The sequence below is a fragment of the Phodopus roborovskii genome, unplaced genomic scaffold (assembly GCF_943737965.1).
Source record: "Phodopus roborovskii unplaced genomic scaffold, PHOROB, whole genome shotgun sequence".
Classification (NCBI taxonomy): Eukaryota; Metazoa; Chordata; class Mammalia; order Rodentia; family Cricetidae; genus Phodopus; species Phodopus roborovskii.
The window spans coordinates 15,733,487-15,753,836 of NW_026126547.1; the positions used below are offsets into that span (position 1 = coordinate 15,733,487).

General features: G+C 42.3%; 2 protein-coding genes across 7 annotated transcripts in view; one reads left to right on the forward strand and one right to left on the reverse strand.

The window, feature by feature from the left end:
- The window catches only part of Usp34 (ubiquitin specific peptidase 34), a 186,190-nt gene extending 175,560 nt beyond the window's left edge, over positions 1-10,630 (forward strand). For all 5 annotated transcript variants that reach the window (XM_051200494.1, XM_051200497.1, XM_051200495.1 and 2 more), the window contains 5 exons: positions 6,722-6,801; positions 7,735-7,875; positions 7,990-8,133; positions 9,059-9,218; positions 9,398-10,630. In XM_051200494.1, coding sequence (XP_051056451.1) covers positions 6,722-6,801; positions 7,735-7,875; positions 7,990-8,133; positions 9,059-9,218; positions 9,398-10,002 — 1,130 coding nt within the window. In that variant the 3' untranslated portion in view covers positions 10,003-10,630. The remainder of the gene's footprint in view (positions 1-6,721; positions 6,802-7,734; positions 7,876-7,989; positions 8,134-9,058; positions 9,219-9,397) is intronic.
- Positions 10,631-10,874: 244 nt separating this feature from the next.
- On the reverse strand, positions 10,875-20,140 carry LOC127233851 (activator of 90 kDa heat shock protein ATPase homolog 2). 2 transcript variants are annotated; one of them, XM_051200499.1, is made up of 9 exons: positions 19,965-20,140; positions 18,870-19,060; positions 15,806-15,891; positions 14,364-14,478; positions 13,271-13,359; positions 12,518-12,625; positions 12,088-12,189; positions 11,529-11,580; positions 10,875-11,424 (listed from the first exon to the last, which is right to left on the reverse strand). In XM_051200499.1, the coding sequence occupies exons 1-9, from the start codon at positions 20,042-20,044 to the stop codon at positions 11,252-11,254; spliced, it is 996 nt and encodes a 331-aa protein (XP_051056456.1). In that variant the 5' UTR covers positions 20,045-20,140; the 3' UTR covers positions 10,875-11,251. The 2 variants fall into 2 exon arrangements, with proteins under 2 accessions (XP_051056456.1, XP_051056457.1); XM_051200500.1 differs by having other exon boundaries at positions 18,870-19,055; positions 19,965-20,120.
- Between the last annotated feature and the right edge of the window lie 210 nt (positions 20,141-20,350).

The window sequence follows — 20,350 nt, forward strand, 5'->3', positions numbered from 1 at the left end:
TGGCAACTGAACAAAACATGGTTGCTTATGCCTGTGATCCCAGCACTCTTGCTAAGGCAAGAAAATTGGGTATTCCCTGCCTGCTTGGCTACACAGAAACCCTCCAACAAAAAACATAAGTATCACTTTATCCCTATATACCACCACAGTTTCATTCATTTCTTTGTCCTTTTTCATTTTGTAAATATGTTTTCTCTCCTTTCACAAAAGTAAACTAGAATGATTCCAACAAATGCGTGTATGTGGGGGGGGGGACCAAACAAGCACACATTAAGTAGATATTGAAGATAGTATCCAATTAGAAAAGGAGAGGTGGTAGCATCATGTGTGGTCCATTCCCTTGGAAGGTAAGGCAAAAAGATGAAGAACTTAAAGATGGCTGTTGACTTACATAGTGAATTTGATGCCAGCTTGGGCTGCTTGAGACCTTGCCCTCACTCTAGGGATGGCTTGAGGTAGAGATGCATAGAAAAGGACCCCTAGCAGCCGCCTCAAAAGCACATGCACTTTTACCACACATGTATACAAACATGCATACATACACACACACACAGAAACTGACGATATTTAGCAAGGAATAAAAACCAGAAACAAAATTTTTTGTTATATAAAGTAGAAATTATTAATAGTTGTGAAAACATCATAAATTAAAATACAAACATCATATATTAATATTCAAACTAGAAGCCTAGCATGGTGGCATATATGATTTTACCCCAGAATATATCTCTGAGTTCAAGGCTAGTCAGAACTACATGGTGAGGCAATGTCTCAAAAAACAAACAAAAGAAAAAAAATCACAAAGTAGCTAATGAGAAAGAGACTTAATAGATAAATGGCTACCAAAACACAAAATGGTTTTAGGCTTTGTAAAGTGAAAATTAAGGAAAATCAAGACATGAATAATTACGTCATCCATGCCAAAAGTGTTTGTTAACCATATGAAAAGTTGTCTACACTCATTAATGAAAAATCAAGCAATGGTTTATCCTAGGGTGGGGAGGGTAGACACATTTGGGCTATATACCCATTTTCCAGAGACTGAGAAAAAGAAGAAACAATGAATGGAGTGCTGTCAGTTTTGGAAGGCAATTTGGCATTGTCAGTTACCTTTGGCCTGAGCATGGCAGGAATTTACTCTGTTCTACTCATAATAATATAGGACAACATACGGAGGATGTTTATTGTCACTTCATTCAGTGTGGAATTGAAAACAAAAATGTTCATCAATAAGAGCATACATATTTTAGTTCGTCATTCCATTTGTATTATACAGTCTTCAAAACAAACAAGATAACATTCCTTCAGTTATATGGGAAAGAAAAACAACCCAGAAAAGAGACTTGAAGGTATGTATGTAGCTCAATGACCCAGCAGTGACCCCAGGTATTGGGCTCAATCCCCTCTACAAAGAGTATAACCACATTCTTAGAAAGGAGTGGAGTGTTACCATTAGTAACAGGCAGAAGGCCAAGTGTGGTCATGCACACTTAAACCTGCATTTGAGAAACAGAGACAGAGTTCAAACCCAGCTTGGTCTACAAAATGAGTTACTGGACAGCCAGAGCTACACAGTGAGACCCTGTCTCAAAACAACAAATACAAGTGAATAATATCATTGCAAAAGGATGAAATCATGGGGTGCTTTTGTTTTCTAAGTTATATGGTGAAATTATTAATAATGACCATGTACTGTTTTTTTATTTGTTGACATTCGGTATCTCTATGTAGCCCTGACTCCACACACAGTAGACCAGACTGGCCTCTAACTCAGGGATCTGCTTTCCATTGCTTCCTTAGTGAAAGTATTAAAGGTATTCTTGACCTTGTCCAGCTTATGATTGGAATTGTTTATAGTAGTATAGAAAATGGTATTGGCAAACTATAATTAATCCCTTTTTAGGTCCTAGAATTTATTAGCAAAATAAATAATAGATGCTTATATAAAAGTTAAATAAATCCTTATGCTTCAGCATCATCATTTACATTTTCACTTTCAATGATAAAACAAGGGTCTTGTACCTTTGGCATTTCACATTATTTATGAAAATTTTTCTAAATGTGTTAAAGAAAAATTTCTTCACAAGTAACATACTTAAAAAACAAAACATTTCTGTGACAGGGTCTCACTGGGTAGCTCTGGCTATCAGCAGACTCACAGTGTAGACCAGACTGGCGCCTCTCTCACAGAGACCCACCTGCTGCTGCTTGGTGCTGAAATTATAGGAGTGTGCCATTGCACACTACTGTGTGTACGTAGCTGAAACTGTTAAAAGGCCAGGTGTGTTGCTACACACTTAAAGATTTGTTTATCTTATTGTATGTATATGAATGTTTGTCTGTATATGTCTGTGCACCAGTGTGTTTCTGACAGCCCTGGGACTAGAGTTACAGTTGCTTGTGAACCTCCATGTTGGTACTGGGAAGCAAACCCTAGTCCTCTATAATAGCAGCAAGTGCTCTGAACTTCTGAGCCATCTTTCCAGCCTCTAAAATTAATTTGTTAACTAAGTCAAACTGATATAAATCCATGGTACAGAAAGCACACTCTGATTCCTGCATCTCTTAGGGTATAGTGTTATTGAATTGAAAATGGTTGTTTTCCCTAAAGGCTTCAAAGGGTGACTGTATTTCAGACCACCCTTAACATCTGGTGCAGATTTCGTGGCTGATTTTATCAGTCCACCAGGAGCAAATCCATATGTGCTACACACAGTAATCACATGTTAAAAAAAAAAAAAAAAACTGCTTGCCAATTTGTTCATCTCCAGAAGAATTGATATGGATGTCTAAATAGTCTGATTAGAACAGAATCAGGTCAGCACATTCTTTTAACCTACAAGGGGAGCTATAGTAGGTTACTTAGTGGTATGTAATTAGAAGACAGATTCCATCAGATATTAGTATTCATAGCCTAAGGCATCTTGATTGTTTCATAGTAGAACATACTTATGGGCATTTATTCACTAGCTGATGCCACTGTTTCCCTAAGATAGTGATGGATGGGAATAAGACTACTATAGAAAACCAGTCAGAACCGTAACAACTCGGAAGAAACTGTGACTAGTAATATCCTCACAGCAATCATGAGATAACAAATATTCTGAAACACCATTTGCCTACAAAAGCAACCTGAAAGGTGTTTCTTTTACTGACAAGCCACAGAGCAGTTTCTACAGTCTGAGGTGCTCTGACAAAGAAAGGTCATTCTTATAGTGAGGAATGTGGCAGAATATGCACCTTGCTAAGGATTTCCAAAGTCACAGGACAAAGAAAGATAGGCTTCTCAGAATGCAGTGTATTTTAGATGTGCCATTCTGTTCACTGAGGGAAAGCCAACGAGTACACCTGAGGCTGAAGAAAGTGGCTCAGCAGTTAGGAGTGCATACTGTTTTTACAGAGGGCTGGGGTTGCTTCCCAAACACACTACATTGGGCAGGTCACAGCCAGCTGTAACCTACTCCAGGTGATGTGATGCCCACTTCTGTACTCTGGTCAAATGGACACAGACACACACAATAGGAAAGATGAAGACGTATCCCTGAGAGCTTGGTGGCTGCTTCTCCATGTGCTTAGTACCCAATGAATGAGATAGTTATTGAGAAGGAATATGTAGAGGATTAAGAGGATTGAACTCTCACTCATCCCCAATGCTTTGTGCATATCCAAGAAAGTTCAGAAGTCCTGGTACTTTGAAGGATAGCCTTCTATCCAGAGGACACAGCTTGAGAGGGAATTGGAAGAACTGGAAGGTGACTTCAGTTACCCATGTTTGGAATAGTGTTGTCTAGAGTTTACTGTATGAGCTGGCTTAGGAAACTTTATCATTCTCAGATTGGTAATTTGATGGGGGATATCTTTTTATATGTCGTGAATCTGTGTTTCTTTTTGGTACAATAAGTATAGCGGGGCTTCCAGACTAGGAGAATGCTGGGAAGAGGAACACAGAAAGTGAGTTGCCAGAGAGATTCCATGTAACTATCACTGGGAAGGTAGGACACCTGGGCATTCTCCAGTAAGCCAAGACCATATGGAGATACATAGATTAATAGAAATGGGTTAATACTTAAGAGAAAGCTAGCTTGTAAGAAGCCTGAGCCCTGGCCAAACAGTTTATCATTAATATCATTAATAATAATGTATGTTTATTTGGGACTAAATCAGTCTACAGTAATGATCTGTTTGTTGCTATATTGTATAGTACATCATACTAATTTCTTTCCTCAGTGCTGCACTGAGGAAAGCTAACGTGCTACTAGCCTTAGTGAATCTTAAAAACAGTAACAACGTTGAGAAGTAATTCAGTGTAAGGGCATCACACTTACCATGCTGAAGGCCATGGCCTTGAACCCCTGTACAAAGTGTAACAAGGGAATTATTATGTTAAGTAAACAGTGGTACAGATAAATGTAAAGATCCTAATATAATACCAGAGGGTTTGAGTAAATGTGTTAGAATTAGCTAAGTGTGGGATATATGTAATCTGCTTTGAGATGAATTAAGAAGCTATTACAAACTCTCTCTGAGCCTAATGTCTTCATTCAAGAAAAGAAAACAAGTTGAGCATGATGACACACGTCTGTAATCCTAGCACTTAGGAATTGGAGGCAAGGGCATCAGGATGGCAAGGTCTCGGGCAAAAAGAGCAAAAATTGTCCCCGTGCTTCCCCCCCCCCCAAAAAAAATAAAATTAAATAAGGATTAAAGTAAGAGTTTTCAAAGCTGTGACATTATGTGTTTATTTGACAACCTAATACAATAGGTGCCAATAAATGTTTCTTTCCTTGTTTTTAAAGGTGGTTTTATATCATAAAAGACATCTGCAGGGTTGGTTTGTTGTAGTGGTTAATGCTGGCTTTTTGTAGCTCTTGAAAAGTAAGGATTGTTTTACTTTAAGGAACAATTGTTGAAGAAAGAAAAAGTTAATACTTCAGTGATAATACAGACTTGCCATGAGAGTTTATATCTATAAACAGACTAATTGGCAGTCTGAAGAGCTGGAGACTAGTAATAGGCTCTGCAGGCTACATGGTCTAGTTCACGGGGTTTTTGGCTTTTTGTTTTCTTTGTGTTAATGTTCTTTATCAATCCTTAAAAGTGTAAGCTTCCAGGTCTAGGAGTTCAACAGCTATTGAACTGAGGCAGAAACAAGAGAATTGTAGGTTCTAAGACCAGCTATGGCTGTGTCAAGAGATAGTGGTGTCAAAGTTAAATAAAAAGTAAAAACTATTCCTAACTCACCCAACCATAAAACAGGTGGCATCAGACTTGGCCATATTTTGCCAACTTTTGTTTTATGACCAGTTACAACGAAAGAATATGTGACTGTAGAAATGTTCACACTGGGAGGTAGTGGTGACACCTTTAATCCGCTGGCCTCTGGGATCTCTTGGGTTGAAGGCCGGTCTTGTCTACAGAGTGAGTTCCAGGACAGCCAGGGCTGTTCACAAAGAAACCTCGTCTTAAAAAAGGGAAAGGGAAGGAAGACATTCCCCATAGCCACAGTTTGATGGCTTGTCTGTTTATGTGTGCTAGGGTAGATAAATGCTTCTAACCTCATCCAGATTAGGTTAGAAAGGGAGAGTGAAAAATGTCTTATCTTTGCAGGGGACTGGTAGGCTTAATTCTGAAAGAGATCCCAAAGTATGTGATTGCTGTTTAAAAGATCTCAAAGCCAAGAGCTGGCAAACTGTAACCCACCTACTAGTAGTTCCTAAAAAGCCAGCAGCTACCTACTAAGAGTTAATTTCATATCTATAAACTAAGAAAATTAGAATATAGTGTTTTATGACACATGAAAGTTGATTCAAATTTTAATATTTGTTAAATTTTACTTGTACCAGCCATCCTTGGTCATTTGCTGCTGTCCCTACCAACTTTGGCATTGCCTTCACAGCCTTGACTAGCTATAGTGGGTGTCAGATAGCCACAAGGCTTATACTTACTGTTTGCTCAACTCCCAGCGCAGCCCATACTTTTTGTTTTACTGGAAAATAGCTTATATTCTGTTTCTCCTCTGTGGTCTTATTTTTCCTGAAGGTAGAGAGATGTAGAAGTAGGACATTTATGGAGGAAGCTGACAGTGCAGCTTCTGTAAGAAAGGCAGAGAGGGCAGAGGGAAGGAGGAACATATGAAAATGGACTTGACATCTAGAAGATGTTAAAATTAGAGATTTCAGAACATGGTAAAGTGAGCTTATCTGTCTGCGCACCTGCTTTCAAACCCCAGGAAAATTCGCACACACAAGCACACAGAGGAGTGGTAACAGCATTGACAGTCCCAAATCTGACCTACCCACAAGACCCTGAGGTTGAGCGAGAAGACAGGGAGGGGTAGGCTCAGCAGGGTCTAACTTCAGTGCACACACAGAAAACAAGGGGAAGGGTGCTTTAAGAGTGTAGTCCTCCTCACCTTCTCTCCCACCTTCCTGAAATGTAGCCTGGGAAAGTCCAATACTCAAAATTAAAGAGCTGGCTAAAGTTGTTGTTTTAGATCCTTCTGGGAATGAGGTATAGGATATATAAATAAATTCACAATTCCACATTATCAATTTCTGCACTGTTGCAAAACATTGCAACAAGTTCTCTTGTGTATGTTTCTAAGAATATAGAAAAGATGCATTTGAAACCAGAGATAGCTAACAGTATTGTACCTGCAATTCAGTAACTAAGCAGTATAACTCATAACCTATTCTGATTTTTTTTTCCCCCCAAACATTAGGTGTCCTGGTTGCCTATGAAGGCTTGCCACTTCACCTTGCATTGTTCCCCAAACTTTGGACTGAGCTATGCCAGACTCAGGTAAAACAAGTGGTTTCTACATGATTGGTGTCTGTTTCATCCAACCAAATACCCAGGAAAGTTTAGAACAACAGGCTAAAAACTAATTAGCTAGAAACTGGGAATGTTGTAGAATTAAGGGAAGTACTGCTTGCTGGAATTTTATTCCAACTCAAGCTCTGTACAGGGAAATTCCAAATAAGCTGTTTATGTTGGATTTCCTATCCATGGCTCAGTAGCAGCAGTTTATGGGAAAGTCCGAAATCCAAAGACACTAGAGGAAGCAAGCTCATAGCCTCCCAGCTCTCTCCACACTGGCTTGGCCTTCTACTCTACCTATGTTTTCTACTATCAGTCTCACCGAGAACAGGACAGTTTTAGCTAAAACCAAATAGAACAGGAAAGGCTACCTCACCCACTTTGAGTCACTTTCAGCCACGTGTAGTAATGCATGCCTGTACTGCAACCCCAGCATATGCTGGAGCAGGGGCATAGCCACAAATTCAAAGCCAGCCTGGGCTACATATACAGGACCCTTCCACAAACAAATAATCCAAATCTTGAAAGCCAGCACATCAGTGCCTAAGTATTGCTTGATAAGATGCTGAAGGATTTGTGAAGACCAAAGCCAGATTGACCTAAAGTTTGCCTCAGTCCTTGGACATATCCTGAAGGCCCCCCCACCCCCAAATATAAACTACTTGATTTCCTTCTCATTGCATCTTCACATGTTCACCATGCTGTACCATTACGGTTATTTCCTGCCCCAGACTATTAAGACTGTATATAGCATCATGTGTTCCATCAAGAATGTTCCTTTTCTGTAGTATTACTTATTCTGAACAAAGGTTTCTGAACTATTACTACAGACACTTTGCCACTGTCTCCCTCCTATCACTGAGCATTCTCCAAGTCCCTATCTGCTAACTATAGTATTTCTTTTCCCCACTTTAGTCCTCTATGTCAAAAAACTGCATCAAGCTTCTGTGTGAAGACCCTGTTTTTGCAGAATATATTAAATGTATCTTGATGGATGAAAGAACCTTTCTAAATAACAATATTGTCTATACATTCATGACACATTTCCTTCTAAAGGTATGTATGTAGTTCTTCTGTAATATCTATTTAATGTATGCTTCTTAAGTTGGTCTTGAATGTTAAGACTTACTTTGCATATGCATGCGTGCATGGACATGTATTCTTTTACAGGTTCAAAGTCAAGTATTTTCAGAAGCAAACTGTGCCAGTTTGATCAGCACCCTTATCACAAACTTGATAAACCAATATCAAAACCTGCAATCTGATTTCACCAACCGAGTTGAAATTTCAAAAGCAAGTGCTTCTTTAAATGGGGTAAGAACTGTGCCAAGAAGCTCAAAGCGCACCTTAAAATCAATTATTGTGTTTGGCCTCTATTTAACTATTATCAGGACTTTTCTGTTTAAAGGATAAGAAAAACTATGTCAATTAGGTGTTCACTGGAAGCGCACACTTTACATTATTGAGAACATATGACAAAATGGTGTTCAGTATGTTAAGGGCAAAAAGACCTTTAAGAATTAAGATACTGGCACACACCTATAATCACAGCACTTTGAGAAGCAGTGGCAGGAAGGTCACTGGCAAATTGGAAGACTAGCTTTGGAACACGAGTTCCAAGCCAGCCAGGGCTACAGAGGTCTGACTATTTAAGTCAGAATAAGTCCCTTTATCTCTGTATGTATATTGAAATTTGTGATAACTGAATTATCTATGGTTCCCAAGTAACCAGATCAGTCACACATGATTTAAAAGGCAGCTAAGACTAGAAAGTATGTTGGTTTATGTAGATTCTATGATAGCCATAGAATGGAACATTCTGGAAACATAGACTGTCATTCAGCAGCAGCCCTCTAACTGTGAAGATGCTTAACAAGCTATGCAAAGTGTCTTTTTTATTTTCAGAACACCAGAACTAAGCTTGAGAAACTGGCTTGTATGAAATAAAATTTATTTAAAGTTACACTATTATCTGAAATCACTGTTTAAGCCTAAGCTGTTATTATTTGGTTTCTGTTTTAAGAGTCTTTACTCTGGCCTGCTTGACAGAGGTACAAGACAATGGTGTAACTGATTCAAGTGATGAAACACTGTAATGTCCTAATGCTGGTTTTAGCTTTATTTCACATGGCCAGACAGACAGAGTAAATTCCTAGGAAATAAACATCTTCATTTCACTATGCAGTTTTGTCTAATGGTGCCTTCAGGATTTGAACTCTTCCTATCTGGGTTTTTGTAGGACCTGAGGGCACTTGCTTTGCTCCTGTCAGTACACACTCCCAAACAATTAAACCCAGCTCTGATACCAACTCTGCAAGAGCTTTTAAACAAGTGTAGAACTTGTCTTCAGCAGAGAAACTCACTCCAAGAGCAAGAAGCCAAAGAAAGGAAAACTAAAGGTTAGCTTTGTTGACTAAGTCTGGGGCTGGGGCTGGGACTTGGGTGATGAAGACAAGCTGGGGGTATGGGTCAGTGGTTGCTCTTGCCTGGTATTGCAAAGCTGGCTTCCCTCACAATTGCCCCCAGTAGGACTTTATTATTCTCTTGAAGGTTCTGTCTTTGTCTTTCCCCCGCACAGATGACGAAGGGGCCACTCCTGTTAAAAGGCGTCGAGTGAGCAGTGACGAGGAGCACGCTGTAGACAGCTGCACTGGTGACCTAAAAACAGAAGCCAGGGAAGTCCTGACACCCACTAGCACCTCAGACAATGAGACAAGAGACTCATCCATCATTGATCCGGGCACCGAGCAAGACCTTCCTTCCCCTGAAAATGCCTCTGTCAAAGAGTATCGGGTGGAAGGCCCATCTTCATTTTCAGAAGATGGGTCACAGATCCGGTCACAGCATGCAGAACAGTCCACCAGTGGCAAGTTTGATGACTGTGAAGAGTTTAAAGACCTTCACTGTCCAAAGGATGCTACACTAGCTGAAGACGAATCCCAATTCCCTTCTACGTCCATCTCCGCAGTTCTGTCCGACTTAGCTGATTTGAGAAGCTGTGACGGTCAAGCTTTGTCCGCCCAGGACCCCGAGGCTGCTTTATCACTCAGCTGTGGCCATTCAAGAGGCCTCTTTAGTCACATGCAGCAACCCGACATTTTAGATACCCTGTGTAGGACCATTGAATCAACAATCCACGTGGTCACAAGGATATCTGGCAAAGGAAATCAAGCTGCTTCTTGACATTAGATGTGGCATGTCTACTTCCAAGTGCCCCTCCCCCATGCCGTTTGTCTAAATTTTGCTGATTTGTTTTGTGCTTCAGTTTGTCCAGTGCTCTCTGCTTGAATGGCAAGATAGATTTATAGGCTTAATTCTTGGTCAGGCAGAACTCCAGATGAAAAAAATTTGCATCTTCTGTATACTTTCTAAAGGGCAATCAGATAATGGATGTTTTATGTAATTAAGAGTTCACTGTAGTGGCTTTCATTTAATATGGCTTTCTGGGAGATTCAGGGCTCTGACCCTGTACAATGTAATTTAAACTTACAGCATTTTTACTGTGTATAATATGGTGTCCTCTGTGCCAGTTTTGTACCTTAAAATAAGAGAGGCAGATTGCCTCTGATCGCTGTGGTTCTTATTATCAAAATTAAGTTTACTTGTATACGGAACAACCACAAGAAATTTGATTCTGTAAAGAATCCTCTTTAGCTGTGGCCTGGCAGTATATAAATGGTGCTTTATTTAACAGAATACCTGTGGAGGAAATAAAGCACACTTGATGTAAAAATAACTGTTTTATTTTTATTGAAATGACTGACTGTTCTGTGTACTTAATTAAACTGACTGTGATGATTCTCCTTTGTTACGTAAGTTGTTTCAGTTTCCTTGGACGACAACAGTAAGCAGACTGAAGGGAGAAAGGACGTGGCCGTTCTGCTGTTTTGACAAGTCCCCAGCAGTCTAAAAAAGTAACTTACCATGTGGATGCGTCATTCCTCCATACTAAAGAGTCTGACTGGAAGCTACCAAGGAGAGCCAGAGAAGTGAGGCAATGCAGCCAACTAGCTCTCACCACAACACTCCTAAGAACTACACTTTGAAAACTGGAGTAAAATAATAGTGTAACATGCCATTTATTTGTCTTCAGCTTCAATCAACTGTAGCAATGAAGTAGCATGTTGTGACCAGCCTTAGCTTGGGGAACTGGACTTCACCTGTTTTCCAGAGAGGAACACCCATGGAAGGTGAGAGGAACCTGATTTTACTCAGTGCAGTGTCTAGAAGGCTTCGAGCAATGCTTTTAAATTGTCATTTCATGAATTTCATCCAGTATAAAATAAATTAGGGACCTTGTGGGGGGGGACTTTTTGAGGAAGAAAAATTAGGGACCTTGTGGGGGGGGGACTTTTTGAGGAAGAAAGAAGAGGCAAGTAAATAGGACAGGTTTCTGCTTACAAAAGGATGTCCTTATAAAAACCTAACTAATTCAAGCATTCTGGGTGGTGAGCTGAAGTAGACCTTTTATTTCTTCAAAGTGCTGCTTCTGCCAACAGAATTTTGTATTCTCTTCTTTACAGACAGGAACTCCTTTACAGTCCAATTGTAATTCCGTTTGCCCTGGAGCAGGCACAAAATTCAATGCAACTGTTGCATAGTGTTCTGGGGGAAAAAACCAGGAGCCTTATTATGACATCAGGAAGAAGACACTGTCTATACCAGCTTTAGTCTGCTGGGCTTCCATATATAAACTGCATATAACATACCTTCTGGCCAGTTCCTGCATCTCCATTTCATGATGATCTTCCTATTTCTTAACTGAAAACAAAGGAAATATTTCACTGAAAACATCTATTGAAACTTTCATAAAACTACCCTTTTTCAAGTTAAATTCCTCTCAATACTAGAACCAGTAAACACACAATCCTGTCTAGTAAACACACAATCCTGTCTACTAGTTTACATGCTAATGCTCTCCAAGGACAAATCTATGGTAATAGCTGGTAACTACAAATTGGAAAGGCGCTGATGTCTGGCAACTTGGACCCTAATGACACAGAGTGCTGGGAGCAGCAGAGCGCGAAGTCTCCTAAACGATAGGAGGCAGCGTAGGGAATGTTAAGCTGCTTTTTGAAGAATTACTCTATCAACGTAAGGCTTAGTTCTTATCATTTTATAGACATTTTATAGACATGACATTTTTCTTTTCTAAAAGAACCTGAAACTGAACTCATCAAAGCCTTTAAAACAAGTTAGAAACAACACTAGTAAAAGGAGCAACATCACTGCCGTCACCCCTGCAGTGTAATGCTTGGAGTTACTTACCAGTTCCACATATTCTCCAGTGATGTTCCCATCAAACATCTGGAATTTCCCTCCCTTTTCAGCTTCTAATACAGCAGGAGATTTGGAAAATTTTTGCACCAACTAGCCAAACAAAACAAATACATTATGCCTACACATGCTGTCACCCTGTGCACATGGTGAGGAGTATACCAGTCTTACAAGCCAGGTTAGTGTGTCACTCATAGTGTGGTTTGTTTTCATTTTGTTGGACATAAAGCTTTCTTCTTTATAGAGGGAAACATACTCCCAACTGCTGATACAGCCCACCACAAGCGCCCATCATTGTCCTTTCCAGTTTCCCTGCTTCTCATCACCAGTGTCCCTGAAGCCCTTCATTCAAAAAAACACTCTGTTCTTTGCAATGTAGCTTCAAACCTCCTTTGGTAGAGTGGCTTAGTGCATTACTTACATCTTTCACGGTGAAGATACTGTACAGTTGTTCTACTGTTGTGTCAAACAGCTCCGTCAAGTGCAAAGCTACAGTGGGAATCCTTACACCCAGTGCCACTGGAGAAGCCTGCACCTCAAGGTGAAAAAGAGAATGGTAAGCCCACCAGAAGAAAACGGCAGGATCCAAAGGTCAATCCTACAAGTTGCACACTGCTGCGTCCACTCATATAACAGCAGCAATAAAGTTCTTTGTTCTAGCAGTGGTGGCTTTTCCTCTAAAAACAGCTTGTCCTATTAGCACTTCATCTCCACTCCATTCCCAGGCTCTAGCCAAACACCTCTGATTTTAGTTAGACCTGCACACAGGGACCCTGAACTTGACAACAGGATGAAAGATGAGCAGACTTTAAGGGTTCAATTCCACAAAAACCTTCCAGTTCCCTAATTCTAAAAAATAACAACATCTAGACTGCAATCCCAAATTCAAGACAGAGCATTCTTCCATCACTTTATGTGAGCCTCGATGTCACTTGCTTTTGCTAGCTATGATGGTATTGAACCTCAGGCTAGAGGTGAGTTCTGTGGTAGGGAACATGCCCAGCATCTAACAAGAACTCAGCTCACACTCAAAAAAAAAATGTTGCATTTTGTCATTTCCACCAAATAGCATCAGCATCTCAAGGAGAAATGTGTAGTCAATCCCCTTTCCTCATCTACAACCCAGTGTCATCAAGGTGGTCAGGAAGCTGATTAGAGATGTCCTGACTCATACCTGCAAAGTGCTCCCGCTCACTTCCCTCTCAACAGTCAGCTTCTGGGTTGCTACAGCTTTCGTTGGTAAAATCATTCCTGTTGTAAATTCTATAAGAAAATAGGATAATTTTATTAGCATTATTTCTTTATCTAAACTAGTATTTTTTCAAAAGAACATTTCAAGGCCTTGAAAATAACTCCCTATTTTTACATATGCTTTTTAAAAGCAAAGGCTCTTTATTCTTTGTTCCAATGCTTCTCTTTCCCACATTCCTCTAAAATGCTAATTTTTCACAAGTTCTTTTCTAAAAGACTAGGTTGTACATGATTAGTAATAGCTTATGGTCCTCACTTCTCTAATTCACTACCCTCAAAAAGCTTTTTCTCACTCACTCTTCGTGCCTGGGAGGTCTTGTGGGAAGAGTGGTGACCCCAAACTCATACGTGTGAACCCCTGGACACTCAAATGAGCACACTTCAGGGACGAGTTGCAGAGAAAGCCCTCCTGGCCACTCTGCCAGGCTGTCAACTCTTAATTTGAGAAAATGACAATAGCCTCACTTCTATACAGTATAGGGGTCATCTAGGTGTTCTAGATACCTGTGGTCACTTTCATTCATACATTCATTCACTCAGCAAAGATTTATTAAGCACCTACTATGTGCCAGGCATTGTGCTAGATGCTGGAGATACAGCAGTGAACAAGAGAGGCACCTTCCATGCCCTCATGGAGCATATAGTCTAGCAGGGAAGACAGATATTAAACAAGTAATTACACAACAACTATTCCACTGGGGGGGTGGGGGCATGTTTTTTTTTTTTTTCTTTTTGAATAGGATCTCACTATGTAGCCCAGACTAGCCTCAAACCTCCAACAATCCTCTTACCTCAGTTTTCCCGTGTTGAAACTTAAGTGTGCCACTATGCCTAGCTCAGAAAACAAGTGGCAGTTATTACAGTCTTACCCACAACTAGCTTTCAACACCCAGACAACTTATTCTACAGTCTAAAGGTGTTTCAGGAGCCTGCCTTGGGAATCCAGCCCTCATGCAGAACGTAACTTGGGTAAACAGCAATGGGCCCTGTGGTTCACAAGGGATGCCTTCTTTTACCCGTCTTAAGTGCCTTCAGGTACTCTCCAAGGGCCTCCCTGACCTTGGCGGTGCCTGTAGTTTTCATAAGGTCCTTCAGTATATCCCCATCTCCTTTCTTTTTACTCACGTTCACCTATAAATCAGAAAAATAAAAACCTAAGAATAAACTGGTTGGATGTATTCTTCCAACATTGGTTCCTATTGATAACTGAGCTGGATGACAGAAGTGGTTCAAGAAACATAGGCTACTTCACAGTCACAGGAGAGCTAAGAATTTTTGAGGACAGTTACTGGCAGCCACATTGTGAATGGGCTGAATAGAAGATGAACCATTTAGCTCGCTTTAAAATTGTCTAAGTACAGGAATTAAATTGTTCATAGCTTTATCTAGAGAAGGTCTGTTATGGCAGTTCATCTGTGGCTGAGCATTTCACAAGTGCCCAGTCTGAACTATAAGAACTAATACACCAGATTACAAATACGTAATACTGAAAGAAAAAAGTACCTCATCAATTGTTAATTACATGTTAAAACATACTTACTCTCTACTGAATTAAAAAAATTATCTGGTTTTTAATGTGGCTAACTAGATAAATTTAAATTGCATTTATACTAACAGTGCTGGTCTATAAACCCAAAGCCACCATCCAGGAAATCAAATCAAGTTCCCATCCATATTCTTGGCAGTGAGGAAAATCAGTTAAGGGAGAGGAAAAACTGCAAGAGGAGAATAACTCAAAGGAGATGGATGCAAGTGGTCGCAATGATTCTGGGCTGGGCTGCACCTGAATCTGGCATTTGCTCAGCCACATGCTACTGCAGGACAAATTTTTAGAAGATCACTGCTGATGAGCTCTATGTGGTGAAACTACAGCACCTGAGGACAGCAAGAAAGTCCTGAGGAATACCTGAGCAGGCCTACTTTATAAGACCTGAGACATGCTCTCACATAGCATTTGTCAGTGTCTAACTTTGGAAATTACAGCTGCTTATAAAATGGTCTTGCCCTACGTCAAAGTGGGCATAGGAATAAGCTGGCTCCTCTTAGGGGGACAAGAAAGCCAGCCAGTGAAAAGTAGCTAGTTCATTTAAAAAAAAAAAATTTTTTTAAAGCAATGAGACAAACCCAATGGGCTACAGGCTGAGAACTGTCCCTACTAAGGGAAACAGTCACATTGAGCAAACCATACAAGTGGCCTGAGCACTTCCAAACATATGCCTTGTCATATTTACCCTCAATTCATCCCGGAAGGATAAATTAACTACACACATGAGAAGCCAGGTTGCTGCAGTCAGGCACCTGCCAAGGTAGCACAGCGGGTCCTGGGAGTCTGAAGCTTCTGTGCTCCACCTCAAACATACCCAAAGTGTAGTGGCAGACAACCTCCACAATTCACAATTGCTACAGCAGAGCCCAACACCTACAACAGAAGCTTGACTAAAAGAACTCCAGCAGATACCTCAGTGTCATCAACTTCATTTTCTTCAGAAAGGCTGGGTATTTCAATTAATCCCTTGTGTTTTGCACCCGATTCTTTAATTGTACCTAAAACGAGCAAAATGGGCACAATTAATAACTGGTTTTATTGAAAAGTTCTTTGCCCCTTACAAGGTTATGGCCACATCAGAGAACAACCAAGACAGAATGGGTGATCAGCCAATGTGGTAAACAACATGGTACACTGTCACTGTCGACCATTTCTCTTGTCTTCCAATGCCTTTTGCCAGGTCAAGCAAAAGGGGCTATTTTGAGGGAAAGAAGATACCAGAGGGACAAGTGGGCAGAGAAGAACAGGTGGACAGAAAGAGACAGGAGGACAGAAAGAGAAAGTGAGCTCTGACCATGGAAAGCTTCAAAAGCTGTGGCTTGGCAAAGTCTGTGTGGACTTGGTGAAAGTTGGATTTCTTCCCAGACCAAGGCCTCCATGTCCTTAAGGACACAGTGGGGCAAAAGCCCTTGCAGCCAACTTCTGGTTAGACTTGGACATTTCCTCTTGTTTTGATTGCACATCACTCCTATTATACTAGTTTGGGATTGCGGCGAGTCCTTAATATAATTTTACTCATTTTGAGCACCAGGCTCACAGGCAGAGCTACATAACTGCAACAATATTCATATAAACAGCCACACAGAAATGCTCAAGCATGATCTAAAGACAATTCATTTCCACAAAACAAGGTGAGAAAGGACTCCATCACTCACAACAAGCTGCCCTCACTTTCTGCCACATGTGCATCAGGAGTGAGTGAGTGACTTTCTGAGGCCCAGACTATACATGGGAGTTTTTGTTCTTGTTAGTAAGTTTAGCACTAACTTAATCCAGAATTCATACCTTCTGGAGTCTGGAATATTTGTTTATTTTTCAAACCACACTCAGCAATTACTGAGAGGACAAAGCCCTAAGACATGGACCTGACTGCAAAAGAGGGCAGACAGACCAACTCGCAGAACACACAGACTCTGTCCATCCTCCTCAAACTGTTAACAAACAAACACTGGCAAAACCTCCTAATATCAGAGGAGCCCTCCTTTGGCTTGGACAGAGAGCCCAGTCTCCAGAAGTGCTACTCTGACTAGACTCCCTAATGGGAGTGGATACAGGAGACAGAAATGCCAAAGTGCAAAGGTCAGTTCCAGATCCCCTTCTACCTCTTCAACTTGACATTCCCATAAATGTGGTCAGCGTTGACTTGCAAAGGAGGTGCCAAGGAAACGAGGACCCTGGCCTGTCTACTTGCCGTTAATTCTTGCCCTTGCCCTGAGCAGCCACAGGTTCCATGACTTTATGCCCATTTTGGTCTCCCCCTCCAAAACCATCCCCAAGGAACTGCCCAGAGATGATGGGCCTCAAGGTTTTATCCCACACATAGACAACAGGAACATCAATTGTCAGATTCAGCTCTATGATGGCCACTTCAGGGGGACCTTCAAGATTCTTATTCTGCCCGAAAGACTGTTTTCATGGCAGCAATAGATGTTTCTTTCCCCTCCTGGGTATAGGGAATCTATGTTTTTGTCATGCAAAAAAAAAAAAAAAAAAAAAAAAGTGGTTGTTTGGGCCAAAGGAAATGAAGAGATACAGGCCATGCATGAGGTTCTCCAGAGTCGGGCTACAACTCAGCCAGTAGTGGCCAAAGAAAGCAAGTGAGGGCAACTCCCAATTGGAGGGGGCTCTTCATAGTCAGGGGTCAGAGTGCTTGAGTGTGTGTGTGTGTGTGTGTGTGTGTGTGCAAGTGAGCGAGCATGCACATGTATGCAAGTCCCTTAAGATATAACTTAGAGCTTTCTGCACATTAGGTAAACATTCCATTGCAAGCTACATCCCAAGCTCTTGGCTTTTATGAAGTACATCTATGTAGTTCAGGCTAGCTTTAACCTGGAGAGAATTTTCTGGGAATGATTTGATGCTTGAACACCTCCTTGACTCCTGTACAATGACATCAGAGACTAAGCTTCTCGCTAACACAAACTACCCAGAAAGGAGTCAATTCAAGAGCAGAGAGAGACCCAAATGTTTAACACAATGCAGTCTTCCATGACCAGGTCTCTCTTTTTGTCCTTTCCCTACCCTGGTTATTGGTCATTCCAACAAATATTGAGTCAAAAGTTAAGTGCCATAGGAGAACTAGGCAAAGACGAGAACCACTAACAGAAATGTCTCCAATTGGTAAACAAAACTGTGGTCTATCCGCACAATGGATTTTTAAAAAGCATAAAATACTGAAACATGGTACAACATGGAATGAAACCCTGAAATGAAAACAGAGTCAGGGAGCTTTACATAAGATGGGATTCCAGCTATATGAATTGTCAGAGGCAAGTCCACAGAGTGAAACTTAGACTAAAGACCCCAGAGGAAGGCTGGCAAGACGGCTCAGTGCATAAAGGAGCTTTGCTGCTGGAGCCTCATGACTTGGATTCCATCCCTGAAACCTAGACAAAGATGAAAAATAGAGCCAACTCCACAAATGTGTCCTTGGACCTCATTTACCCACATGCACACAGGCTCCCACACACTTTATGTACATACATACATACATACATACATACATACATACATACATACAATTTTTTTTACAGTCCCAAGGGTGGGCTAGCAAGGAGCACAGTGTGTAAAAGCACTTGCTACCAATCCTGCTAACTTGAATTCAATCTTTGGAGACAGCATGGTAGAAAAACAAGACTCTTCCAAATTGTTTGCCTTCTACATATGTGCTGTGACACACAAGTCTGTGTGCACACATGCAAATAATTTTAACTTTTTAAATAATAAAAATGTTTTGAGAGAGCCAGGCGTCTTCGGAGGAAGGGTGCAGCTGGCAACAGCTCCATGAAGCCCTAGTCACAGCTGCTGCTAAAACTGGGTTCAGGCGAGAGAGCTGCCCTTCAACCAATTAGGTTGCTGGGAGAAGTGCAGTGTCAGGACCTGGCAACTCCAAATGCATCTCCAAGAACATCAACAACTACTACTGCTAACTAAATGGGAAAACTGCCCACCCTGCCTCTTACCAGGGCCCAGTTACCTTTCCAGGCCAGCTTGATATTCCACTCGTAGAAGAAAATCAGCTTCCCTTTGCGGCTGTTACAAGAGGCCTCACCTTCCACCTGCTTCAACTCGCTGATCTCACATCGGCCAGCCTCATTTTCCATAGCAATGCCAACCAGGAGTTCTCGGAGTTTCCCCTTGGACCAAACGGTGGCATCCCGCTCTGTCCTGCCAGAGAACAGAAAGACACGGTCAGCGACCCAGCTGGACTCCGTCTGCCCAGCCTCATGCCATCAGGCCTACACCAGGTGAGTCCTGTTACTCACTCAGCCTCCAACTTGCAAATGAACCTTCTCCCACTAGGTTTCTACTAAGTATTTCCTAAGCCTGCTGCTCAGTTTCTTAAGACACTATTATTAATCATATAATAATAGGCAATCTTAAAAACAATGGCCCGGGAAGGAGAATACAGCAATCTCACCCACATTCGTGTGGTGTGAGGCCGGCCATCTGTAAAGGTGGTAGTCATTAAATAACCTTAACCACAACATCAATTATTGAGCTTTTCCATATTTGGTTTATTTTATTTACTTTCCTTAAAGCTCCCACCTGAAGGAACAGAGAGCGGCTGTCAAAAGCCAGTGTACTAGCCACCGAACCCAGCCTAGAACACGGGACACCATTCTTTCAGGACAGCCAAGTCATCTAATGGTGCGGACCGGGCACCTTGGAATTGGTTCAGCTTTCCCCAATGTCCGCCTGAGAGGCAGACATCTCTCGCTATTCCAGACAAAAGGGGCAGGTCGCTAGTGCAAACTGAGACAAAGCAAAGAAAGTGAGATCCAAGTCCCTGCCCTAACAACTGCACACGGATGCATCCCTAGGCACACGCACGCGCACTACGCAGCTCAAGCCCGAGGAGGGCCTGGTGAGGGGCTACCGAGGCACAGATGTCGGGGATGAGGAAGAAGTCCCTCGCGGGGCTTGGCCCAACTTTCAGGAGGAGGCTGAAGCCGGAGGGCCGAGGCAGTTAGGAACCGTCTCCCGGCAAGGGCAGGCGTGCTGCGGCGCCGCGCGGCCCTCCCAGGAGCCTGCCCGCCCGCGCCCGGGGCCCAGCCGCCGCCCGCCGCACCAGTGCCAGTTGTTCACGTTGGTCCCGTCCTCCCGCTCCTCCACGATCCAGCGCGGGTCCCCCTGGCCCCACTTGGCCATGGCGGCGCGAGCGGCGCAGACGGAGAGGGCAGGGGATGCGGGTACGCGCGGATTTCCGGCCTGAAGGTCTGCGAGCCACACGCTCGCCGGTCCCAGAAAGTGCCAGAAGTCCCCGCCCCGGGCCGCTCCGTCCGCGCTGCCCCGCCCCCGCTGCCCGCGGCCCGGTCCCCGCCGCCCGCTCCGCCCCACACCGACTCCGCCCCCTGGCTGCCCCGCCCCGGACCCCGTTACGCCCCCAGTGTGCCACACCTCCACCGCCTTCCGCCCGGCTCCTCCCCTGCTCAGCCCCGCCCCGCTCCCCGAAGG

Bases quoted from the DNA above. Each gene is read 5' to 3' on its own strand.
- LOC127233851 (XM_051200499.1), bottom strand. From the start codon at position 20,044: ATGGCCAAGTGGGGCCAGGGGGACCCGCGCTGGATCGTGGAGGAGCGG. The intron at 11,581-12,087 runs GTAAGTAACTCC...CTTTGTTTTCAG, and splicing joins CTGGAGAATATGTGGAACTG to TTAAGAAATAGGAAGATCAT. The intron at 11,425-11,528 runs GTATGTTATATG...TTTTTCCCCCAG, and splicing joins ATGCAGGAACTGGCCAGAAG to AACACTATGCAACAGTTGCA.